This window comes from Trachurus trachurus, assembly GCF_905171665.1.
Source record: "Trachurus trachurus genome assembly, chromosome: 16".
NCBI classification, from domain to species: domain Eukaryota; kingdom Metazoa; phylum Chordata; class Actinopteri; order Carangiformes; family Carangidae; genus Trachurus; species Trachurus trachurus.
The window spans coordinates 12,075,408-12,101,874 of record NC_139902.1 but is presented as its reverse complement, the minus strand read 5'-3'; the positions used below and the strand labels follow the sequence as shown (position 1 = coordinate 12,101,874).

At 42.0% G+C, this 26,467-nt stretch overlaps 3 protein-coding genes across 4 annotated transcripts; 1 reads left to right on the top strand and 2 right to left on the bottom strand.

Moving 5' to 3' along the window:
* Positions 1–189: 189 nt before the first annotated feature.
* On the bottom strand, positions 190–2,992 carry tmem107l (transmembrane protein 107 like). Of its 2 annotated transcripts, none has more exons than XM_083989204.1 (5): positions 2,579–2,992; positions 2,359–2,426; positions 2,179–2,279; positions 981–1,077; positions 190–666 (listed from the first exon to the last, which is right to left on the bottom strand). In XM_083989204.1, exons 1-5 carry the CDS (start codon positions 2,663–2,665, stop codon positions 597–599), a joined length of 423 nt encoding a protein of 140 aa, XP_083845330.1. In that variant the 5' UTR covers positions 2,666–2,992; the 3' UTR covers positions 190–596. The 2 variants fall into 2 exon arrangements, with proteins under 2 accessions (XP_083845330.1, XP_083845329.1); XM_083989203.1 differs by lacking the exon at positions 981–1,077 and adding an exon at positions 810–906.
* Positions 2,993–3,767: 775 nt separating this feature from the next.
* Positions 3,768–12,642, top strand: trim46a (tripartite motif containing 46a; the record flags this gene model as incomplete). Its single annotated transcript, XM_083989199.1, has 12 exons — positions 3,768–3,827; positions 4,746–5,004; positions 5,571–5,721; positions 6,525–6,723; positions 6,814–6,960; positions 7,046–7,141; positions 7,474–7,727; positions 7,817–7,938; positions 8,049–8,378; positions 9,104–9,333; positions 9,912–9,979; positions 12,189–12,642. 12 exons carry the CDS (start codon positions 3,768–3,770, stop codon positions 12,640–12,642), a joined length of 2,370 nt encoding a protein of 789 aa, XP_083845325.1.
* A 7,803-nt stretch (positions 12,643–20,445) lies between these two features.
* slc50a1 (solute carrier family 50 member 1) lies at positions 20,446–26,134 on the bottom strand. The gene is made up of 6 exons (XM_083990558.1): positions 25,912–26,134; positions 25,612–25,689; positions 25,390–25,513; positions 25,127–25,288; positions 21,619–21,738; positions 20,446–21,533 (listed from the first exon to the last, which is right to left on the bottom strand). Exons 1-6 carry the CDS (start codon positions 25,977–25,979, stop codon positions 21,426–21,428), a joined length of 660 nt encoding a protein of 219 aa, XP_083846684.1. The 5' UTR covers positions 25,980–26,134; the 3' UTR covers positions 20,446–21,425.
* Positions 26,135–26,467: the final 333 nt, after the last annotated feature.

Here is a 26,467-nt window from a genome sequence, read left to right as displayed (position 1 = left end):
AACTAAAAAACACAAAAACAAATAGTGAAATATGAGAGAATGTAATCTTTTATTATTTTCTTCAACTGTTTCCATATGTCTTTTTTTTTAAATGTTATTTTTTATTTAGGATTACATTATTAATAATATATACATATATTATAATAATAGCCTGTGCTGTTCTGTACACTCATTGTAATAACCCACCATTCAAGTGCTTGAATGTACACTGGATAAAGACCATGGTGGTAAGTAATTGATAAACCAGCATAAAAAACCCCCAGCTAGAAACAGTTTAAGTAAGAATTTGTACATCTATTTGTAATTACAGTAACATTGTAAGATTTTCTAAAGATATCACAAAAAAAGTCAAAGACCTCTAAAAACAACAGCACAATGTTTAATGAAAAAATACTAACTCTCTTTACACTTCCTTTCATAAACATAACTTAACACATATTCTGCATCCATTTCTTTCAATATAAAATTAGTAAACACACATTGCAGACACAGAGTGGCTTGTATATTCCCTTGATGTTTGCTGGCTTTGGTGGTGATGCACTGAGGAAGATGTCAATATTCTCCTTTTTTGTAGCACTTCACATCAGGACTGTCTTTCACAATGGCTTCTTCTTAAGGCCCAAGACAGATATAAACAGAAGAAGCTCCACAAAAGTAGGCAACACACTAGAGGGAGACAGAGACAGAGACAGTCACATTACATACCTCATACTTATATACTTGCTGATACTTTGCTGTTTACATTTGGTCTGTCTGCTTTGCTCTCTTTACTTAAACCAGTATCAGCACACACAAGGACACACACCAACCTGCAGACTGCAAATATAACCCAATATGTCCAGCATTCCCACTTCTCAAACACAAAGAAAGACAGGGAGACGGATGCACTGCAGTGAACAGCCAGCGCTGGTTGTAATATCGGTCAGGGAAAAAACACTTTGGGAAAATAAACACACATTACCAAGTTCATCCACACTAACCTGCAAATGGCAAGGATCCACCAGTAGATGTCACACGCCCACTGCTCAAATAGAAAGAAAAGCAGAGCCACTGAGGCACTGGCATGGACTCCTATTGCTATTGACAAAGAAGTTGGAGTCATGGAATTGTAACTGATGACTAGATGACCTGACTGTTTCAATATCATTCATATTTCATATTCATATTTTATTATCTATCTTTGTACTGTGATACTTTTTGAAGGCTTTAGGACAGGTTTTCAATGTGACTCTAACTTCATGTTGAGGCTGACATCACTTCGGTAGGAGTAACATTTCTCAGTACACCTATAAAATTATGATTTTTTTTTTTTTTAATGGATGGTATTACAGTATTATTATTTGTATTTAGTAGCTTATAGTGAGGAGTCATGCATGTAACAAATGGGGAGAGAAGAGTTTGACCAGCAACAAAGGTGCCCACTGTACCAAGTCTCAACAAAGAATGTTCCACTTAAAGAAACTCCTGTCCTTTAATGTTGAAAGGAGAATGCTTCAAATGTTCTATTGCTCCTTCATTGAAAGCATTCTTTCTTTTTGTATTACCTGCTGGTTTGGCAATGCCACAGAGGCACAGAAAAAGAGGGTTAGAGAAATTATAACCATATCTAGTAAATTGCTGCGCATTACTTTGCCATGTATGGAAGGCATCTACAGAGATAGGATAGAGAAAAAGGCAAGGAATATTATAGGTGACCAAAGGCACCCCCTTGCCCACTCATTTAACCCTCTTCCATCCGGGAGACGATATCGCCCCCCTCTGTTTATTAAAAACAGAGCTAAATTTTCTTTTGTGCCCCAGGCCATTAAATCCCTTAATAATAATCGATAGTCACTGTTAGTGTTGGTCAGCTCATAGCCTGCTCAGCTGGTCTGACCAGGTTAAGGCTGCGATAAACATAAAGCTGACTCACTGATGATGAGTGTTAATGATGAGTGTTAATCTGTGTGAAAGTTGTACTGTGCTGTTTTTATCTGTGTTGTTGTTGTTTTTTTAGATGAAATGTCAAGTGATCTGCTGCAACTCAATTTCCCTACAGGGACAAATAAATTACTACTACTACTACTACTACTTAGATTTGAATTGTTTGTGTTGATCTGGATTTATATCAAAGATACCATTGTCATCATTTATCACTTATCAAAAATGAGTAATCCATAATGTCACAGTGAAGGATACACAGGAGTCCTTGGCTGCAGCTGAACATGGACACTCCTGAGAGGAACCCAGCCAACTCTATAGCAAACAGGCAGACAGTGACTCCCAGTCCCAGCACCAACCTGAAACAAAGAGACACCTGTTAGAGAGGGTGTGTTTTTCTGGCTTTGACTCATATCTCTCAATCATTACCGTACTTACTTTCTGTCCTCATAGTCATATTGGTCCTTTGTGAAACCCAAAGGCAAACAGGCCTTTACATTATGTTCCTGTAAAACAAACATTACACACAATTCAGCAAGAAAAATAGAAGACGAGTGATAATTTGCGAAGACATAAAACGATAGTAATTCTTGCCCATACAACCCGCAAAGTAATAATAATAATGATGAAAAAAATCTGTCCTTCTCACTTAACTTACCCTTGACCAAAAGATGGTGATGACGATGACAAGGTGAGCTATGATGGTGAGAAACCGTGCAGGGACGAGACTGCTGGCAGCCGACATGCTGAAGTTGCACTTACTAACCTGAGCTAAAACAAAAATACGAGTGGCAAGCAAAAAGTACTTATATTTTGTGATCCGTCGCAGTTCTGTCCTGCAACTCTCCTTGGGAATAATCTCCGTCTTTTTGTCTAATTTAGCATCTTAGCTCCAGCCCCACACTTTAGTTCAGTTTCACCGAGACGAAACAAGCGCTGCTGTGATTTAAATGTGAACTGGCTGTAGATAAACTGTTTTTCAGCCCACGCGTCGCTGTCTCAAACAGGATCGATGTTCACGAGTGACAAAAACACGCGACCTTCACGCCGTTGTCGCCCACGCTTAAGATGGTTGCTACCGGGTTGCTACAACAACCGCCGAATCGGTACGTTATTTATAACTCACCGGGTTGGCAACCGACATTAGAAAGGTTCCGGACCGACTGGTGTCGTTTTCCTTCTTTTTATACAGTCTATGGTTTTCCTTCACAACACTGCCATCTAACGGTAACACGAAGAACTAGGCCACAAACAATTAAGCAGAGGAAATATTAAGGTTACGGAGGCACACGAAGAATCCCCCCAAAATTCAAACGATCAAAACGCTGTTGGCAGGAAACCAGGGTTAAATCTATGGGTTGAATTCATGCTTTTAGAGGGAAAAAAATAGAGAGAAAGGAAAATCTGTAATAGCCTAGCCCACTGTATAAGAGTGTGATAATTAGGCCCTATATAAGATTTTATTGTGTTTACATCTTCGAACATATAGGCCTACAAATCACTCATTATTGTATTAAAATGTAAGATATGATTCATGTTTATTTGCCAATGCGGCTGATCTCGCCTGCAACCCCGGATCCCCCCACCCCTCCTTCTCTCCTCCCCCCGCAATCCTGATTCTACGACGACTCGTAGCAAGACAGACAACATCAGCGTGTGCGCAACAGCACAGCACACACCGAGCAACGGAAAAGCACCGAGAGCAAATCTGTAGTCACGGTTCCCCAGCCCGGGCCTGTAGGTTTGTCCTAACGTCGGTGCGACTGAGACAACCTGTCCCCGGCTTCTCCACCAAAAAAACGAGGTCTACAGTCGCTGCACCGCACAGACGGTGGCATCGTGAAAGCATGGCAGATGCGGAGTTACAAACCTTTACCTCTATCATGGATGCACTGGTTCGCATTAGTGTAAGTATGACGACCTTTCTTTAATTATTTTTTTTTTATAGTATCAACCATGTGAGTCAATTTCTATGGACGGAGATATCACACATGTAGCCTACACGATGACCGTTTTTAATCACAGAATCTTTATATTACCCCTCGACAGCCTCTGAATGCTCATGTAGCATGTGTGTTGTTGAAGGAATGTGAATCTATTTCTACCTTTGAAATATTTTTGGCACCCAATCAAAGAGAGATGGGTTGTTCAAAGATCTAGCTACCATGGGGGCTTGGGAGTAAGACCACAAATGTCATACCTAAAAAAAAAAATCCAAACGTTGAAGCAGATATGGGTGTATGTTTGATGCTTGCAATTAACAACATCTGCTAACAGTAGCTGAAAACGCTTGCTTACGGGCCGCATACGATGAGCAGGCAGAGATGATGCGCGTTGTCATAGAAACGGGATGCTGCGTTCAGCAGCTGCAACACCGGAAAAGGGACTGTGTGTAAAACCGAGGCCGGCGGCCACAAAAAAAACTGTAAGCTTAATTAATTTTTATTGACTTGACTCTCCCTGCTTGGATAAAGGCCCCTATACTCTGTAACCAATATGGTATCTGCAAAGCTTTTTTCAGAAGTTAGATGAATCATATTAAGGGAGATTGGTCAACAACTGAAGTGGGAGAATAGTATTTTTCCATTACATCTGCCCATCCGGTGTTTCTTTTTTTTCTTCTTTTCCAGCACCAGCTTACACAACCAGTATCTGCATCAGCTCCCCCACTTGCTTTTGACTCCTACACATTTCATAAGCCTATACATTTTTTCAGGTTACAGGAGGTGAATATAAAGAGCAACTGATTTTTTTTTTTTTTTTTAACTTAAAACCAGTGACTCAGCCTTTCTCTGGTCTGACTCCTTCAATTCTCTACTCTCCAGTCCAACATGAAGAGTATGGAACAGGAGCTGCATTGCCCCGTGTGTGACGAGATGGTGAAGCAGCCCATCCTTTTGCCATGCCAGCACAGTGTGTGTCTGCTGTGTGCGGCCGAGGTACTGGTACAAAGAGGTTATCCTCCTCCAGACCTCCCTCCAGAGCCCCATTCCCCGGCTTCCACCCCCAACACCCGCTCCCCAAGACAAACACGTAAACCCACACCGAGGACCCCTGACCGCCTGGAACGGGTCCTAAAAACAGGTAAAGGACTTGGAGATGATGTGTGTGGATTGGATAAGAGTGTTTGGTACAACTGACTGGGAACGTTTTGTGCTTGCAATATAAGTGTTGCTCATGTTTTAATGTGAAAAAAAACACAGAACATCCAAGTGACTAAAAGAGTGACATCATGGTTTGAAAATGCAGAGATTATGGTGTGGTGTGACGCCACTGTCTTCCTTAGCATCTGAGTATTATAGATGATCTAGCTGACATCAATATCCTGCTGTACACCCAGAGCCTTATGCATTCACCTCATGATTTATTTAACTGCATGTAGAACAAGGTCCACAGAGGTAAAGGGAGTCAAGGAGGTAGAAGAGGGAGTAAGCATCTATAGAGCAGGTGTTTTTCCTATAATAGCTGTGTAGGCACATAGCATTTCCTCTGCTGTATCCTGACTTTTATTTACCCCTCTGTTCTATGTAGATACATAATGTGTTTTTCTCTTAGTTCACTTAACAGCTGCCTCATCCTCCATATCAATATTACATTCTCCTCATGCTCATTTTTCCTTCACTTCCACTACATCTGTGTCCTGTTCCCAGTATGTGGAACATACCCAGGGCGGAGGCGGAAGGACACAAACACTCCCCCCATGTTGTTCCCATGTCCTTCCTGCCAGCAGGACGTGGAGCTTGGAGAACGAGGCCTGTCGGAGTGCCTCCGTAACCTCACTCTGGAGCGCATTGTGGAGAGGTGCGCACCTGCACATACACCATAACTACATGATTTGTGGGATGTTTTTGTTTTATTTTGTGCGATTATCGTCATGAGCTTATTAATAGAAGTCAAAAACAAAGTAATCACTGTTTTGTGAGGAAAAAAAATCCCTTTGACTACTCACTGCAGGCAATGAAGTGAGGCAGCAAATGAAGGGCACAGTCAATACTACTTTATAAATGAGACAGGAAATCATTTGCTGGAAGGAGTTTCAATAATGAATCCTTCCTGTTCCCCTGGGCGGACTGCAGGGACAGCTAAAAACTGCAGTGTTTGACAGCAACAACTCTGGCAAAATGGTTACATTGACAAAAGTTAAGTTGGGGCAACTTTAGATTGAATTACCTTACCCCCCCCCTCGCCTTAAATGTTAATCATTTTCTCCTCTTATCAGTTCAGAAAGTGAAGATCAAAGGGAGAGGAGCTGCTTTTGAAATAGAAGCGTTCTGGCATGGGGGAGTGAGTTATGGGGATAGGCAGTTTCTCAGTTTCACACACAGCAGTATGATGAGTGCAGCTGCTCCCTCCCCAGGCAGTGGTTGTTTTGGTCAGGAGAGTGTGACGATGCATGTTTTACTGCACAGAAAGCACTAACAAGACAGCTGCTGGTGGTGTATCCAGGTCAGGGCAGTTGAATAGCTGGACATCTAACTACTGGAAAGAGAGCAGGGCAAAAACATATCAGCTGAAATCTCTCCTTCTTAGCTTGATTTCCTTCTTAACTGCAGTATTACACCAACACCTCCCTTATCTCCCCTGTGCCCCTGTCTACCCTCTAGGTACAGGCACACAGTAAGTCTGGGCAACATCGCCATCATGTGTGGTTTCTGTAAGCCACCTCAGTCTCTGGAGGCTACCAAAGGCTGCGCTGACTGCAAGTCCAACTTCTGCAATGAGTGTTTCAAACTCTACCACCCCTGGGGAACGCCAAGAGCTCAGCATGAACACATTCTTCCCACCAACAACTTTAGGCCAAAGGTCTGGCTGTTTTTGTGTTTTTTTTTTTACGTGACATGCAGGAGCTTTTCTTCTGTTGTCACAGTGTGTTCATCCTTGTTTGTGCTCTAGGTCCTCGTGTGCACAGAGCATGAGCAGGAGAGACTGCAGTGGTACTGCCGTAACTGCCAGAGGCTCCTGTGTCCACTGTGCAAGCTTCGACGTGTCCACCATGGGCACAAAGTGTTACCTATAGCACAGGCCTACCAGGCCCTCAAGGTACATTCATGTGAAGTCTGTCACTCTGTCAGGATAGTGGTCAGGATCCAGCTTTGTAATATTTACTTATGTTTCGGTCCTACAGGAAAAGGTCACCAAGGAGGTCAACTTCATCCTGGACAATCAGGACATCATACAGAGCCAGATCACTCAACTGGAAGCTGCCATCAAACAGATGGAGGTTATTTAGCTTTACTCTGCTTATCGACTTATTCTGCTTTGTCAAAATACCTGTTTCATCAGTATCTACACTAAGTTGTGGTCTACACAACCAATCATTAGTGTTTGTCTTTTAAAGAACAGGCTTTGAATTGAATTCATGTTTTCCTGTTTAGAGGAAAAAGCCTTTTTTTTTTAACAATAGGATAAAATATGATACAATAGAAGGCACCTTACTGTAATTTCAACTGCAGCTAGGTAGAATAAGTGTGCCATCTAGAGGCAATATGGCACTCCTGTATCAGCAATAGCTCAACCATTGTCTCTGTGTCTCTCTTTTTTTTCTGTCTGTAGGCTAACAGCGCAGCAGCTCTGCAGCAGCTGACCCACTGTATCCGGGAGCTGGGAGCGGCTGTAGTGGAGCGTCAGGGGTCTTTGGTCCTGGCCCTGGAGGGATCTCGCAGTAGAAGACAGGACCTCCTGTCTGCTCAGGTCTCTGAGAGGCGTGGACTGCTGGAACACGCAGGCCTGATGGCCTACACACAGGAGCTGCTCAAAGAGACCGATGCACCCTGCTTCGTTCAGGCTGCCAGAATCACCCACAACAGGTACCTGCAGACTGTCAGCTGAATTCACTGGTTTGGTTTGACTTGTTGACATTTCTCCATCTACTGTGTGTGTGTTTCTCTCCCTCCAGGCTCGTGAAGGCCATAGAACACCTTCAGTGTTTCACTCTCGCTGCCGATCCCTCCTTCAGACATTTTCACTTGGACGCATGCAAGGAGGTGAAACTCATCAACAGCCTGGAGTTCATACGCGGTGATGAGCTTATTTGTTTTTCTATTATAAACCATTCAAAAGTGAAATCTGGCCTTTTGGAGATCAGTAAATGTAACCTGAATTTTTCCATCACTTTTTCTCATCCGCAGCTCCACTGGCTCCAGTCATTGACACTCAGAAGACATTAGCCTACGACCAGCTGTTTTTGTGCTGGCGCCTCCCTCAGGATTCGGCACCAGCTTGGCATTTCTCTGTTGAATACCAGCGACGAGCCGGAGGAGCTGGAGCCGCGTGGGGCGGCACCAGATCCCCCAACTCTTTAACGGCGTGGCTGCGTCTGGATGAAGTGAGGGGGGTCAGTGCTGTGATAGATCGCCTGCAGATGGACAGTGTGTACGTGCTCAGGGTGAGAGGGTGCAACAAAGCCGGGTTTGGAGAGTACAGTGAGGAGGTGTACCTCCACACTCCACCTGCACCTGGTGAGATATGTAGATCTGTTATGGTACATCATACTTCTTTTTTGTTTTACATTTCATTCATTGCAAAACTTACACACACAATATATTGATTTGAGTGTTTTTTCCAGTATTGTCATTTTCTCAATTGATCGACTAACATTAACAATTTTCTTTCTCTCCATCCCTTTATTTCCTCCATTCCCAAACTATTATCATCATTTTATTTCAGCATCTTTACCAAAACTTCCTTTTTTGTTCTGCATCCCAGTTTTATCCCAGTCAGACTCTTTCTGCTTCTGTCTCTCTTGCTACAGGTCTGTCTTTCAAAAATTCTTCACTTTTCATTTGTATGTCCATTGTATCTCTTGCTATTATTCCACCTAGTCGTCCTATTACCTAGGTCCTATTACATTAAATCAGTCATTATCTGAATCACTGAAGCAACATGTTACCACTACTTTCTTGTGTTCTTGTTAAAGTCACTTCCTGTTTTCCCGAATACACCTTTTCTTCTTGATCTGCCTCTTATCCAGCTCCTCTTCCCACTCTTCTGTAGTTCTTTTTTCCATGATGTGTTCAGACTTGTTGTAGTCTGACTCTGTTTCAGCTTCAGGATCTAATCCTTCCTTCCTTCCTCGTTTAACCCAACTCGCCATCCCTCCCTCTTTACTCCTCCTTTCCCTGTCATTATGCCTCCTCTCTCCTCTTCCTCCTCCTCCTCCTCCTCCTCCTCCTCCTACTCTCAGTGTTGAGTTTCTCCTTGGACTCTCGCTGGGGTTTGCATGCTGACAGACTAGCACTGGGTAAAGGCCAAACCTACGCCCGCAGCGTGCCCGGCCTCGCCCTCCTGCAGGCTGCTGATCGCACGCTCACCTCTTGCCACTTGACCTCTGACCTCCTGGTGGCCGACCTGGCTGTCACTCAAGGCAGACACTACTGGGCGTGCTCTGTGGAGCCTGGGTCCTACTTGGTAAAGGTGAGAGGAAGTCAGTTGTTTTTTTTACATTGATAGTTTTTCCCACATATATATAACAAACAGACACACGTGTTACACAAAACACAATAGAGAACACAAAATGAAGTTGAATGACACTTTATCAGCAGGAGTCAGGATCTGCTTATCTCTGATGCGTGTCCACAATAAATCACATTACTAACAAATCTGTAGATTTTGTTCTCTCTGTTTAACAGAGTCCAGTGATTCCGCAGCATATACTTTGCAGAAAGCTTAATGACCAAAAAATAACCAAAAAAGAACAATTTGCTTTGTGAGTGTTGATTGAATATTTGCTCCTGTCTTAGCAACAGGCAAATTAAAGGGAATTGGGGTGGTTTTAGATCAAAAATAGAGTCTTGCCTCTCCACAACCATGCCAGCATAAGTGAGAAAAGGAAGATTTTGTTTAATCTGTGTGGTGTGGTGTAAGCTCTGTACTTCGAGTCAGTTGTTTTGGTGTTATAATGGGTTATATATGTGTAACCAGCTTCACCTTCCATGCTGACTCAGAGTGGATGTGACTAAAGCTTCCTGTCTGTCTGTTTCTCCCTCTCGCAGGTGGGAGTAGGGCAGGAGGCGAAGCTACAAGAGTGGTTCCATCTCCCTCAGGACATGGCCAGTCCCCGGTAACTACATCTTACTATCCTAAATATACAACACCATGTAGAACCCACACATCGCTTTCAAAGACTAAACTTTGTTTCCTACGACAACAAATATACTGCACTGAACAAGTAAAGGAAATATGAAAGCATCTATATATTTATTGGTAAATGCTCTTCTGATATATATCTGACTACGAACCGTGCCAGAATTGTCACTTTCCACATTCTTACATCAGAATTTATTGATTTTTATTATGGATATTTCAGCCACTTGGAGGCAGTGGAAACAACCTTTAAATGCAACACTGACATAATACAACCTGCTGCTGTAAAGGGAGCAGTTGAACAAAACAGTAAAGTTGCAGGTTGTGAAACTGAAACAATGAGGTGAGGATGATGAAATGCTCTGTAGAGCTGAAAACTGTAGAGTCAGGTGATGGTTCCCACGAGGGTTCACAAGTGAAAGCAACACTTGAAAACACAAGGAGAGAACTTCATTCATTTCTGTGATTATTTATAGTTTTATCACAAAATTGTTGCCATTTTTTTTATTTTGCTTATGGCTTATGCCACTGTGGTTGTATCTAATTTGTTGTTCATTGTTTAAACTCAGTGACGGCTGGTATCAATGGGCTAGTGGGGCTAAGCCCTCCCTGCATTGCACAACAAAAGATGAGGAAAAAATATTATATATAGCCTATATTATATTCTCTAAATAACATACAAAAGATTGTTCTAAGTCTTAGTAAAATCGGAACTGGCAACAATATTAAATAGTTTCGAGAAAAACACAGGATATCTCTAAATGGGCTAATTTTAATCAGCCCCAGCTCACCGAGTCTGCTCTCATTCATTTTCCGACTGTGGATGATTGACAGGTGCTATGTCCCGCCCTCGCCATTGACCGACTGTTGGGGCTAATTTCATTCAGCCCACAGGCCGAGCGGTTCTGACCAATCAGCAGCGGGCTGACGCAGGGTCAGTGATTGACAGGCGTCATGTCCCGCCCCCTTGGTTTACTTGTCATTGGGGCTAATTTCATTTAGCCCAACAGCGCTGTTTTCAGACCAATGACAGGAACCGGAGGAAAAGTTGTGTTGTTGTGGGAGGGAGAAGACAGAAACAGCAGCGCTAGGCGCTAGCATCACAGGTAGCATTATTTTTACTAGTTTCTAAACTCACTGGGAGCACCAGACTTAAATGACATGGCGATAACAGACCAGAAAGGCCGTCGATATGAGCTGCATATCGTCGGGTGTGTGTGCGTGCGTAGGTGTGTGTGTGTGTGTGTGTGTGTGTGTGTGTGTGTGTGTGTGTGTGTGTGTGTGTGTGTGTGTGTGCGCGTGCGTGCGTACGTGTGTGTGTGCGTGCGTGCGAGAGAGAGAGAGAGAGACTGTGTGTATGTGTGAGATAACCAGGTGAAGTTTTTTTTTTTTTTTTTGACTAGACCCTTCTACTTAATGCAGTGTGTAGGCCTAGTTAGTTGCTATACTTTTGTGAGATGGGATAACCCTAACTTTTAGCTGTGTTAACCATTTAATGGGTATAATTTATTTATTAGCCCACCCAATTAATTTGACCACCAGCCGCCACTGTTTAAACTCATATTAAATTTGCATAACTATACCAGTAATTTACAGTGTTTCTACAGTGTTTAGAATCATGAGTGGTGTGTTTCACATTTTCAGGTATCAATATGTTTAACCCTCCTGTTGTCCTTCTGGGTCAAATTGACCCAATCTGTTCACTTCGTCCATCCTTCCTTCTTTCCTTCCTTTCTCCCTTCCTTCTTTCCACAATCCTTTTATCCTTGCTTCTTTCCATCCTTTCTTCCCTTCGTCCTTACTTCTTCTTCCTTCCTCTTTTGATCCAGTTGACCTGGTCTGTTCCCTCCCTCCATCTTTCTTTCCTTCCTTTTTCCCTTCCTTCTTTCCTCCCATCGTTCTCTTTGTCCTTCCTTCCTTTCTCCCTTCTTTCCCTTCGTCCTTCCTTCCTTCCTTCCTTCCTTTCTCCCTTCTTTCCCTTCGTCCTTCCTTCCTGCCTTCCTTCCTTCTTTCTTTCCCTTTGTCCTTCTGTCCTTCCTAACTTCCTTCCTTCCTTTTGTCCTTCCTTCCTTGACCCAGGAAGACAGCAGGAGGGTGAAGTGTGTAGTTAAGTCGTGTTTTCATCCTTCATTTAGCTTCTCTCTTGTTAACCCTAATTTTCTCTCCCTCCTCTGCCTTCCTGCCAGTTGTGATCCAGACAGTGGCCATGACAGTGGGGCAGAGGACGGCCAGGACTCCCCTCCGTTCTGCTTTCTCACCATCGGCATGGGCAAGATCCTGCTCCCTCAAGGACACGGTCAAAGTCAGAGCCAGGGGGACAGCCAAAGCCACGGAGGAGTCCACTCCCACTCCCACAGCAGCAGCCACGGCAACATGCCTCACCCTCACACTACTCCTCTGCCGCCCCGACTAGGAGTGTGTCTGGACTGTGATAAAGGACGAGTCACCTTCTATGATGCCCACTCCTTGCGGATCCTGTGCGAGGGACACGTGGATTGCTCGGTCCCGGTGTGTCCGGCCTTCTGCTTCATCGGCGGAGGAGCCCTGCAGCTGCAGGATCTTGTGGCCGAGCGGATCATCGATGATCCGCCGCCACGCAGGGTAACCATCCAAACACGAGCGACAAACCTCAGTAAATAAATAAGGAGACAGTTCACTCACAGATCTGAGTTTGTTTCATGTCTGTAGAGTAATGGTGGTTCATATTCATCACTTAATGTTAGTTGATGATTAACTGCCTTTGATGCTCTATCGGACTGTCACTGCTGGATATGTTTACGGTTTTTTTTCTCTTGCTAAAAATATCTGATGTTATTTTGCATTTGCACTTGAAGATATCAATCACTCCTTTTGGCTTGATTTATTTCATTTTTTCTGCTTTCTTTCTCCTTTACTATGGACATTGTGGCTGAAGTGATTTTAGACTATGCAGAAATCTGTTGACAGGGTGAGTCAAACACCTTTATACTGGTAAAAAAAAAAAAAAAAAAAAAATCAGTTTGCAATGTTAGAAAAAAAAACCTCTGCTTTCCCTTTACACTTGTCTTAATTTGTCCCAGAATGTGTGGACACACACAAGTTGCATGCAAGTGTAACTAGGATTCATAACTCACATATATGCAGATAACTGACTGACACCTTGTAAAAGCACCTCAGATGTACTGTACGTCTAATTTTCTATCTTAATTTTTAATGTAGCTTCAACAAGTGTGAACAATGTGTATATAATGCAGAATTAGAGAATGTGAATATTCTTTGGTTGTCGAGTTGTTGAGTGTTGCCGGCTCTAGTCAGGATCACGTGTCTCTGTGTCTTAACAGTCCCACTTGGAATTTTATATAGCCACTGTTTTGCATTTCAAAAGGAAGCGTGTGGCATTTCGGCTGGATAAACATGCTCACAGTTGCCTCTCTGTTTCCAGATTACAATAGGAATGACAGTAAAAAAAAAAAAACCTTATCATGCTTGTTGACTTATGAACATGCAAATACATTTCAGTGTTTTACATCCTTACGAAAGTTAAAAATATAGATGGCCTACTTGTTCGGTATTAAACTGTGGTGTTCGAGTGATTTGCACATACATATTAACCCTAGAACACTAACGTCGGGTGATTTTCACCCATGAAATTATTGTTTCATAATTTTCATTATGTTGCTGTTGTCTGAGTTTCATGGGTCCCTGGGTAGCTTCATACTGCTCACTGACGTCATTGAAGGTAGGCATGTTACCCTGCTCCCATCCCTAGTTTTTTCAGCAGGCACATGTTCGGGTGGATTTCACCCGACGTTAGTGTTTATGTATCTAAATCTGGCGACCATTTCTGGTGATGCTGAAAATTCTTCTTTTTTCTTTTTACTCCACCAAATAAGGCTCAAATGTCCCACAAATGGGTGGTCTGAAGGACAAAGTCCCAGCTCCATTAGTTTTTTTTAAAGGAAGTTTTTGTTAAAAAAAAAAAAAAAAATCACAAATTTTGGACATTTTTTTATAGGGTCACCATGATACCTTTTTTTCATTTTGTGAAACATTGTACAGTGGAAAATTAAGGAAGTGTACTTCAATTTGCCATGTATTGTTGTATTTGAATATACTTTGGTGAGAAATATTTTTTTATGGGTATATTATATCGGGTAAAAAATACCCGGCGTTAGTGATGGTGTTACTTTTTGTAACGTTAGTGTTCTAGGGTTAATGATCGGCTGGAGGAAGTGGACAGAAGTAGGTCTTTTTGAAGAGCTCTGGTTGACTTTAGATTTGACTTTTTTTATCTATAGCTTTTGGTTTTCCCTACTGCAGCTGACAGTAGCTTCTTTACTAACTGACTAAGCTGAAATACAGTTATGTTTGGGGAATGTAAGAGCCCGGTTATGTATCATTTCAGTTCAAGAGATTGTCTATATTCTAATATTTTCAAATCAACTGACTCTGACTGTATTTTGATATATGATATGATTTTCTGGCCTCTGTGAGTGTGCGGGTGAGAGTGAGAGAGAGAAAGATAGATATCTGGCTGTGACTTTCATGCTTTCTGATGTGTGTCTGTCTGTGTGTGTATCCTGTCTTGAAGAACCTGTCTAGACTCCTCTACGTGTGTTACAGCACAGCACTTGAATGACTTTAGACTGTAGCATCTCAGAAATCAGAATCTACAAATTTAGACTTTGCCTTGCTGGCAGAATGTTTCTATCATGTCATGAGAAACACAATAAATGACTGATAACTGCAGCATGGAGTCACTTTGTGTCCGATAATGAGCACAGTTAAAGCTGATAATGTGAATTGTAGAGAATTTGTATTCACAATATTATCAGTAAATGCTGTGATGTTGCTTTTTTTCTGCAGCTGTAAACAGGAGAGGCTGTTTTCTGTTTCTCTGATACAGTCCATGTCTTCCTGTGTTTTAGTACTGACACTAACCTCATTTGTTGTAAACCTCTGTTATTTTCGTTGTACCACCCTACAGCCAAAATTACAAACATGTCAAATGCAACTGTCTTGTTTAATTGTCACGTGCTATTAAGTTGTCACATTTTGACTGACTGTAAACAGCAGGACCATACTCCATTAGGGATATAAAAACAGACTCTCTTTGTTAAAGTGTCACGAGAAAACTGATGCCTGTGAGTGCGTGGTGCCAGCCTGCAAGTGAAGGCAAGTGTTAACTCAATCACGCCAGTGTGCCAGACCTGCTTCAACAGGTAAAGTGGATCCTCTTGTGTCACGAGGTTAACATAAAAACTACAAAAAAAGAAAGAAAACAACCGTAGGACTGATACAGAGCAAGGCAAGACAGAGGAGCCAGTAAATGAGCCAGTTTACTGGTAGTCAGAACTGTGTTTTAACGAGCTATTATGACCCAGACAGTGACAAATAGGGAAATTCCACAAAGGTAAAAGAGTCAAGTGTAGATGTTGTGTAACACCAGAGGGGTTGCTCATTTGTCATTATCATTTTACATTAACAAGGAGCTGTTGCAATCCATCTGTGGCCAGTGTGTGCAACATTAAAAACTTGCCTTTAGGGGGCGACATTGTTTGCGCTTTGATTTTTCCACTGTCTTTTGTTTTAAAAAAAAAAAGAAAAAAGGATCTAGTCAGCAACAGGTGCAAAGTCTGTCAACACCGACTTGACCACAAATCTGTGATGACATGTTAGACATTGCAAGTTAAAAGCTTTTAGTCTGTATAGTTCCTTTGAGCCAAACTTTGTCCTATTCGCACCTGGAGGCAAAATATCCTCCCATCTCCCTCTGGTTCTTTTTCTTTATTTCATTTTTTTGTACTTATTCATTTGTTAGTGATAATACATTATTAAAACCTACGTGCGCTACAACCAGCCAGGTCTGATCTTCATTAATACTCCCAAGGCAGAATGCACTATATTAATCACATTTAGCTGCAGTGACTTTACACCACACACATATTTTGACACAATACAACAGGAAGAGAAAGGAAACCTTCAACATGCAAAGCTACAAAATCAACATCGATTCAAGTTGGAACTCATTATTATTCCAGACAGGGTTCAACTTGAGTGCAAGATGTGTCATACAGACACAACAACTTAAATGTTTTCTCCCTCACCCTAACACCGTCTCCGCAGGGCTCTGTCTCAGTGCGATTGCGTAATTTCTTAGCTACAGCTATCGTTAGTTTACATGTGTTTACATGAAACAACTCCTGCCAACAGAGGTGAATCTGGTGTTTTTCTGGGTGTTTGCACGCAAGCATGTGGGCGTGAAGTTCATCTGAATTAGTGCTATTGTCCTTGTAAGATGATTTAATGATGGGTCTTTTTGATAAACTTAGTCAAAAGATGAATAAGCTACTAATCTACAGTGTGTATCAATAATGGGGGAAAGTGTGTAATTTCAGATGAATACAGATGATGGTGGACTTAAGAGATGTACCATCTATTGTATTTCTCTTTAATGGTTTTATATTGGAGTCATTAACTGTGATGAAACTACAGTATTTGAATAGCCAATTAAAATTTGTCTGATGTGTTGGCTTTGACTGCCAAAAAAATGCTGAGTGCCATGCAGAATAAGTTCCACACACGCAATGAGATGTAGCAAACTTTCAAATGTGCACACAGTGCAGGAAGCTGCAGAAATGTTTGCTAATGCAAGCACAGACTCCCAGTCCCCTGAACAGCTGTGTCTCCTGTCTTTCCTCAGCACCTCTGCATATCACAACGGACGTGTATGATCTGCCTACAGTACATATACACACACACACACGTGCAAATGCAAACTCTCCCCCATCAGCCTCCACAAGTTCCATCTGTGATTTGCACTTTTCTCCAAAAGAGAAATCATCAAACAAAATGGCCGAATGGCAGAAGTTTGTGAAGATCATCACCACTGCTGCAACTACACTGAATCCTCCACACATACACCCACTCAATCAAATCCAAATCCACTTGATATGCCATTCAAAAATACATCCAAATCCACACACGCACGCACACGCACACAAACCTGCCACATGTGTGTGTTCTGGGAGGATGCCAAAGTGAGCAAGCATGCTCAGACAGGACCAAAGCCCTACAGGCTCTTTGAGTATTTATGTGTGAGTGTCTGTGTCATTTTTAGACTGGAAAAACATTAACTCTCCATATAAAATCCTTAACTGTCCTAACACCTGCGTGGCTTGATTTTAAGTTGTATTCTTGGCAACTGTAACCTGCTGTCTGCTCATTTTAATTGTACAAGTAAAGAAATGTGAGTAGAATAAGAAGCTTGTGATAGATGACCTACATTGATATGCGCTGACTTAAATATTGTTCCTGTAATGCTGTTGTTGTCAAATCCAGCTTAAATCTCTGGTGTGTTCTGCTGGTAAAAACAGAAGGATACCTGACAAATGATTTATATCAAAGGTGAAATGTGTATGTTCATCCTTGCTGACAGTGTTTTGGTCCGTAGGCTGTCCCCTGACAGCTTAATGACTGGCTGTCCACATATCACTTCACTCACTGTTCCCATTCTGAAGGACGGCAGAGGCAGGAGGAGGAGGAGGAGGAGGAAGAGGAGGAAGAGGAGGTGGGGGGAGAAAAACAATTTGGAAGACTGAGACAGGACATACTGAACCACACTCACACCCTCAGGACACACTGGAGGTTCTGCCTGTTTATCTATTTCCGTGGCACAAGTACAGAGCAAAGGTCTTTTAGCACCAACTGGCACCAGTGAAAGAGCTGAAGAGTCACATTTTTTGCATTTGTGATTGTGTTTGTGTCAGAAAAAGGAAGGTGGTCTTTGTGTGTAACCTGCGATGTATGCATTTGAGTTTGTGTGTGAGCCTCTCAGCTGTGCCGCCTCCAGGCCCCGAGGAGAAAAATGCTGATTATAAAATCAAAACAAAGGCGGAGAACTTGGTAAAACTGGGGATAGAAAGTCACTTGCTGCTCCCTGCACATGGCTCTCCTATAAATACCTACAGCACCAAACGCATTTACAAACAAGGGATTGCATGCATATGCAAGTACACCAACAAAAAGCTATGACAGCAAGCTTGTGTATGAATGTTAACAGGGCGACTTTTATATGCAGTTCTTTGTCAATCAATGAAATCTCCTGCATATCAAAAATACATGAAGTGAGACGGCTCCTCTGCTTATAAATCTATAAATCTTGGACCGGCTGACAGTTTCACGAGGCAGGCCTGATTATCACTGCAGATGATCACAGTGTACAAAACATGGCAGTCAATTGTATGACTCCAACATGAATGTGTGTGCAGGACTGTGAAACAACCAAGCCTTTTTTTCCAAGGAGTGAGAGGTGAAGGAGAAGAATGATAAATTGAGCAAGAGAAGGAGTAAGATGACATGAGTAAGAGGTATGATTTGGGAAAAGATAGGGAATAAAAACGACAAGAGTGAGAAATGAAATGACTGATGAGTGGAGGAACAATAGCTGTCCTCGGGAATAATTAGATAAATAAGCCGAGGGAGGACTGTGACAGAGACGACTGCGGTGGGTGAGAGGTTGTCAGGAAAACTGAGAGAAGCACATTCCTCCTTTCTCTCTTGTTCTCTTCAAAACAGCAGCTGGGACAGGTGTGCTTTTACTGGTGGCAGAAAGTGCACAGGCTGCTGACTGCCTCCCAGTGAGCTTTGTGTGTGTGTGTGTGTGTGTGTGTGTTTATATGCTGAGTGTGCACACTTTCTGGCTGCAGATCTCATGAAAGCAGAGACTTTGTTGTGTGTAATTACTGGGGAAACAAACCCCATAGATCAGAAGTCGCCCATAATGACAAAAATAGACATCTGAATGCACACATGGTGTTTGTTGGGGAGAGATTGTGAGAGTGTCTGTGGAAGAGACAACACTAGTGCACGTGCAGCGTGTGGAAGGCCTAAAGGATGTGTGTGCAAAAGTACAAGAGTCAGCTTGTGTGTCTGTTGTTTAAGGAGACAGTCTCTACTTCAGGAAACAGAGGGATCCTGTTTGTGAGTTGTACTCATTGTTCAGCTGATTATCCCCCGCCCTGCCGCCACCCCCCCACTCCCACTACAACACACACTCATATACAAAACATAGGCCTCATGTTACCATTTGGCCGTCAACCAAAGACATGTACACAAAAGTGTAAGGGCCGTGCTTCGATTTCCTGCCTAACACTTCACATTTTGTCTCTTCACAATAAAGCCACAGTTTCTAATGAGGGGTGTGTCCGGCCAGTCTATCTGTCTCCATGCATTGTCTCTCCAACCCTATTGATGTCTGTCTCTTTTTACCTCAAGAATGGACAACACCTAACACGTCCTGGACTCATCATTTACTCATTTTTCTTACAGCTGAACTGCCCCCGCCTTCCTTTTCCTCTGAAAATGACTTATTAATGCTCACAAGGCCCACACCTTATCACTGCCTCCATCTTCGTTTTATCAAAGCACACTGGCTTAGATTTCAAGTCAAGAGCAGACCTGATGACTATGACGCACTTGTTTACACAATCCCATCCAATTTTTTTTAATAAACTTTTTTTTTTGTAAGTAATCCTACTTTGGTGTTGTTTCCTAGAGGCACAATGAAGCTCACACACAAACACACAGTCCACTACTTTTGTTGATGACTATACCTAAAAAAAAGAGTGATAACGGTTTCTGGAGTAGTTATTAGTTATTTTATGCAAACATGCAAAACATTATGCTAAAAAAAAAGGTAGCAGTGACATTGTTAACATGTTCGCAAGCTGACTTTTGCATTTAGCTTGAGGCACCATTCAACTTAACAGCTAGCTGTTAAGCATGATGACTGTGGAACAAACCAAACTTGCAACTGTCCATGAACTTCTTTATTCCCGTCCCTGGCTTCAGTGTTTCCCACCTCTATCTCATTTATACATTCTTCTTCTCTGCCTTCTCATCTCCTGCTCAAAGTTTCCCCCTTTCTTTCTTGTTTTCTCTTTCAACTGTAGCTCACTTATCTTGCACTCCCACTCTCCTCAGCTTAGCTTTTCTCCTACATAACACTCAGCTCCAGCACAATGCTGTGTTGTGTCTGTGTGTGCTCTTTCAGGGGGCAGTCTCTTTGAGCGCAGGAAGAGAGTCCAATGTTACACACACACACACACACACACACACACACACACACACACACACACACACACACACAAGATGAGAACCTCTGGCGTGGCCTTTCCCACCGCTGCCCTCTCTGTATCAACATACTCACACAAACAAGCTCATTCGCGCTGCTGCACCATCAAACGAGCTTTTCTCTTTCTCTCTCACACACACATACACAGTTATCTCTACAAATCTGCATGCAAGCTCATTACTGCATCCAAAACAAAAACCTTCAAACTACGGCACAAATCCTCCTTATTCAAGAGCCATGTGCGGCCTTCATGCTTTGTTGAGCAGCTGATCATTTCATCTTCACCTTGTTAACAACTTAATATTCAATCGACAAAGAAAAGCCACAGATGGTTAAGATAAAAATGTATTTATGTGGCACCTTTAAGGATCTTACATTGTTTAGAAGTGAGTGAATTAGCAATGACACTCAGCTGTTTCATTTGCATAACATATGTCCTTATTACAGATAATAAGGGGGAAAAAAGCACAATTATATCACCCATGACAAGCCACGAGAGAAATAAGCATCATTCATTTCTGTAAACAAATCCTGTGGCACTAATCTCATCTAGCATTTTATTTGATCCCACAAGAACTTACAAAAATTGAATTAACAATATAAGTTAACAATATAAGGATTTGGACATAAAGTCAGACATACAGTATATATCCCGTATCAAAAAGATTTAGCCACAATATATATAGAAATCATTTACAAACAAATATAACTTACCGCCACTGATATGACTCAATATTTTGTCTACATGATGATATAGAAGTACCAACTCTGAAGAGACATGAAAACATTTTTGTCTCACCAGGATGTAAATAAAAATATAAAACTATATAGGAAAGCCTTCCATAGCCTACCACACATGTACCAGGGAACAAAGAAACAATATATGTAATATTAAAATAGCAGCCCACAAGTTACAATTCCATAAAATCTTTGGCTCATATGAGGTGAGGAAGATTCAATCCAACTCACTGGATTGGGAAACAGGTAAAGTCCGATGCCATTGATTGTTAATGGCAAACATGAGCTAACAGAAGGCACTTGAAAGACATGGAGAGGAGACACAGGTTTGACACAGCTGCAGGAAAGAAAAAAAAAAAGAATTGACATAATTGAGTTTTCTGTTCACCTTTATATACTTCTCCTAGAAGCACAATACACCATCTCCACTTCATAAGTAGAGTCGCCCTATTGTTTGTTCCCTGTCATGTGACTGTCTCGCTCTATTAAAAGTACAAGACGACTGATAGGAGAGCTGCAGGCAACAGATCTGTCATCTCTTTCTGGTTGCATAACCATCGCCCTCATGTCCTCATATCTGCATAGACTTATAAGAAGGCGAGCTTTGATTGGCAGGCGCAAATCTCCAAAACAGATAAAATCTGATGAGGCTGGTGAGGATCCCAGGTGTATTCGGAACCTGGAATTCAAATAAAAAAACACAAAGATGAAGGTTTTTATTTCAATCAAGAAACAATGTTGAAAACAGCGTTCACTTGTCTTACCACAATATAGTTATCCATTAGCTGCAGGCCGTAGAGAACCCATGAGGTTGAAGTGAAGAAGGTGGCTACAGTCAGGGGAAATGACAAGCACTGCACATTACGACTACGTATTATCTCTACCTAAAAAGGAAGAGAAGAGGAGAGAAATGTAAAAAAAAAAAAAAAAAAAAAACCCATGAGAACTATCTCACAACTGCAATTACACTTTTGATAAAACATCTGTACACGTCCTTGAGTAGATTCAGGGTGTGTTGTTTGATAAGGGTGTTTCTTCTCCCCAATGTTGCCAAGTGTTGCCTGTTGAGGGAGCTGTCAGGTTTCTCTCTGTAATACTTACAAGTTCTCATGTGAATTCTGTGTCTGTGAACTGAATTGTGATAATATATGGTCAGATTTGGCACTCTAGTACTGAAACTGGATCAACATCATAGCATAAAATAAAGGCAAAACTCCTGTGTGTCCGTCAAGTCAGGTTAGTAGTAGTGCATGTGATCACACCACAATAAACAATCCAGCTTTAGACTGAGGTAGGACCACCTACCTAATTAACATACAGACCCATGAATAACTACATGTAGAAAATTTCTACATTTAGAAATGTTCTACGACTTTTATGTCTATATTTAATATAGACATAAAAGTTGGCATCAAAAAAATGTATTTAATTACATATGCTTACAGCATACATTTATACCCATGTCATTTTTTAGTCTTTCATACCAAAAAGGTCTGGCTATCAATTTGTTTTAAACCAACATGATTATCTGTCTGTTTACTTGTCTTCCTCCATCTGATTTCCGTTTAGCAACGTCACCACATGCCCAGTTCTCAGTAATTCATCTTGTGAGTACAATTGTATTTTCACAAACAGGAATGATGACCATGAGTGTTGCATTGACCTGGAATTTCCCTTCAAATTCCAAGAGCACATCTGGAATGTGCTGCACTAAATGCCTCGATAAGGATGGCTTCAGGTTTACACTCTGTGTAGTGCCAGCACATATACAGTATATATACACAATGCTGCTTGAAAGTTTGTGAACCCCTTGAGTAGTTTAGATGTTTCTGTTTTTTTAACATAATTTTCTTGTTTATCATCACCAGATTTGATATATGAAATGTCAGGTTTATGTTTATCAATTCCATGTACTTGTTATGAGGGAACTGTGTGAGTAGCCAGCAGACTACGTAAAAAGGTGAAACACTTGTGGGTGTTCAAGTAATTAATTCAGCAGACCATTCAAATTAAACACCCTTAGGAAAGGTTTTGTAAGATCTGTAAGACAAACCATTTACACATGGAGGGCACTCAGCATCACCACAGCTCTGCCCAGAAGTGGACGGCCATCAAAACTTTCACCAAGAAGCACCAGAAGAATAATAAATGGGGTAAAAGCCAACCACACATCATCTCCAGAGAGTTGCAGACCTCTCTGGCAGCTTCTGGGATAAATGTACATGTGTCAACAATCAAGGACATGTCATTCATGGTAGGGTTGCTAGAAGGAAGACCTTTAAACTTCGGCAGAGATCACTTGGACAAACCAGAGGCCCTTTGTACGTCCATTCTCTGGACAAATGAGTATAACATTGAATTATTTGGCCAAAATCACAGGCACCACGTTTGGAGGGTTCGCAAACTTTCAAGCTGCACTGTATACGTATATAAAACAGTAAAGAGAAAACAAAAAGTAACTAAGGGGATGGGGCACAAACAGACAGAGACTGAGAATAACAGGAAAACACAGATGAGGGAAAGAAAGGCAGGAAACTGACCGGGGGTCATTTGGAGCTGTGGGGCAGATGGGGGGAAGGAGACAAACAGGATAGTAGATGGAACCAAAGGATGATAGGAAGACACAAAAGGAAAGAGAGAGGACAGGGGATTAATTCCTTCACTGATAAATAGCTACACATACAGAGCTGACATTAAAGGACAATTCCGGCTGTTTACATCCCTCAAAACCGCTTTTTTTTTTTCACAGACAAGCGTCAAATGGCCTTAAACACACACTGAGGGGTTTGTTTACTTCAAGCAAGCCGGCATATTTGTAAACAGAGAGCTAATACAAAGTCTTGCGTAGTCTCACGCAAGAGTCAAGTTGACACTCTCAGTATGTTTACAGGCAGAATAAACAATATTATCCAGACTTTCTCTTACTGCTATGAAGACGTTGCAGCTCTGAGTTGATATTCCTTTGATAAAACAAACGGGGGAGCTGGGCGACCTGTAAACATAGTTAGCCGTCAACTCGACTCTCACGCGAGACTTTGCGAGTTGACGCAAGACTACGCAAGATTTTGTATTACAGTTCCGTTTACAAACATGTCGGCTTTCTTGAAGTAAACAAACCCCTCTGTGTGTGTTTGAATAGCCACCTGATGCTGTCGGTGGAAGAAAAATGTGGTTTTGTGGGATGTAAACAGCCTAAACAGCGGAAATGCTGTCCGCTCCCATTCATCACTGCTGTGGCGATGCAGGGACAGACACAACTACCGCAAAACAGGAGCAATTAAACAGAAAATCTCCAGATTCCTTCTTTTAGACCTAAAATATTAGGAAACTAGAGCCCCAGGTTGAATTTGCCCGGAATTGTCCTTTAAGAGGAAGGCATGCTGTGTATAATAGTATGTAGGAAGTTGTTGTTTATGTGAATATTGTATTGATGTTTGTATAAAACAGCTGAGTGTTTAGGATAAGAGCTTCCTCCTGACTCCTACAGACATGATTTCCTGAATGTACAGAAGTAATTCCTATTATTTATTTTAAAAGGTCTTGTTTTGCCTTTTTTAATAATACAGCTCTGCCATGCACATTTCCTAATTTTATCTTTAGTGCTTTTAGAAAATGAATGGTGCCTTTCAGAGATCTTACAATGATGACTTGACAATGTTGCAACTGCCACTTGACTTGTTTTTCTACATTATTACGAAGCAGAAACGCAGCCACATTTAGTTACAATGACTGACAGCTGACACTGGTGACATGGTGACGCTAAGCAATGACTCCCTCACCTTAGTGTTTATCCACTTTCAAAAGTGTGACAAGTTTGTTGTTTACCACATTTACTACTATTGTCTTACAGAACCAGGAAAAGATAGAAAAGAGCATCCCAGGTTGTGGCTCTATGTCAGATGCTTCATTGATCAGTGATTGTGTTTGTGTGTTTCAGGGCAGTTGCAGTTCATACTTGCTTCCCTAAGAGCAATTTAGCTGCAGTGTTTCTGGTTTGGCAGCAGGTGACAGGTGTGTACAGTGTCCGTGCTCTGACACAACAGGAAAAGAAGGGAAATTTGCAACTGTTTACATCAATGCAGATTGAAGCAGCAGCTGATGAACCTGCCAACCCCAGCAAAAGCCTGATGTTGGTGGATATTAGTGGGTTTTACTATTATAATTTCTACTTCGATTTGATTTTTCTGTGAGTGCAATGAAAGAAACATCCTATGGGACTTCGTATGTATAATGTTTCCATTCTGTAGTGTTAAAATTGTGAGCTGTGTGTACCAGGTCGGTGAGCGGCGACAGGTACATGCTGACGGTGACCACGCTGCAGGTGAGGCCCAGCTGGTTGAGCCGAGTCGGTCCCTCAGGAAGAAACGTGGTGAAGTAAAACCAGCAGCAGGTCAGCACCATCCCCGCTGCAATCGTCTGCGACATCACCAGCCTCTGAAACAAAAACACACACAGGGGAGATGCTGAGCTGCTCTCACATCCAAAATAAGCTTGATGTAGCCTCAGTGATGAGCTCTCTGCAGATGCATGCTGACCTTTTGTTTTGTGTACTGGAAATACATGATGATATAAAGGAACTGGAGGAGGGCTCCGATAATGTTGACCAGGACAATTGTCTGATCCACTTTTAGCATCCCATAATACAACCAACCAAGGTTACTATGAAAACAAGAGCAAACATCAGATGAGCACTGAGTGGGATGACAGCAGTACTGAAAGATCAAGGATAATGGACAAACACAAAAACACCCACTCACTTAAGACACGTGGTGAGGAAAGGGAGAAACTGGATGTTGTCAGCACTTTTGGATTCTCTCATCTTCTTTAGGTCGGTCCTAGGAAAACACACACACACACACACACACACACACACACACACACGCACACGCACACGCACACGCACACGCACACACAAATAACTTTATCAAAAGAGTTCACTCAACCATTCATGTTCAAATTCGATTTTGCTGCCATGGCATCCACATAAAAGTAACAGGAGGAGATGTAGTAGAGTAGAGCTGCCATGTTGCATGTCATTAATCACCAATACAACTTACAGTCCAGTCGAGAACATCCCGACTGTGAACACGATGCAGGCCCATGACAGAAGGTGCAACAAATCCATAGAGCGGGAGAAAAAAGTCCACCACAGCAGCCTGTTTGCAACTTTTTACGAGTAGCGTCTGTTGTTAATCGAGAAATCTTCGGTTGCATGAAATAAAAAACAAACTATAACTACGCTGACGTGCTGCTCCTTCCCTCGCTCACTGTATTTCCGTGTTTGCAAACAGTCCTCGCGAGGTTTCTGCGCTGTGATTGGCCAGCTGGAGAGGACTTGCTCCAATGGGATGCTGAGAAAGGATGGCGTCGATTGCGCGTTACGTCACCACGCTGCAAACGTTTAGTGGAGAGGCTGATGGATGTAACACAGGCAGTGATTACATTAGTATTCAATATTCAGTGTTCAATAAAGCCACAGATTTTGTTCATGTTAGTTAGACATAGGCTATAAAGAAAAAGAGATTATCTGTGTCAAAGCTGTAAACAAGAATCAAAATAATTATCTGCACATCCAACAAATGTTTAGTAAGATAATTGAAAATGCACTTCAGT

What these genes read in the sequence shown, in the direction of transcription:
- tmem107l (XM_083989204.1), bottom strand. Translation starts at nt 2,665, where the DNA reads ATGTCGGCTGCCAGCAGTCTCGTCCCTGCACGGTTTCTCACCATCATA. An exon ending in TCACCATCTTTTGGTCAAGG is followed by an intron (nt 2,427 to 2,578) that starts GTAAGTTAAGTG and finishes TTTGTTTTACAG; the next exon opens with GAACATAATGTAAAGGCCTG. An exon ending in TGGATCCTTGCCATTTGCAG is followed by an intron (nt 667 to 980) that starts GTTAGTGTGGAT and finishes GTCTCCCTCTAG; the next exon opens with TGTGTTGCCTACTTTTGTGG.
- slc50a1 (XM_083990558.1), bottom strand. Translation starts at nt 25,979, where the DNA reads ATGGATTTGTTGCACCTTCTGTCATGGGCCTGCATCGTGTTCACAGTC. An exon ending in GGGATGTTCTCGACTGGACT is followed by an intron (nt 25,690 to 25,911) that starts GTAAGTTGTATT and finishes GTGTTTTCCTAG; the next exon opens with GACCGACCTAAAGAAGATGA. An exon ending in TGTCGCCGCTCACCGACCTG is followed by an intron (nt 21,739 to 25,126) that starts GTACACACAGCT and finishes CTTCCTTTTTAG; the next exon opens with GTAGAGATAATACGTAGTCG.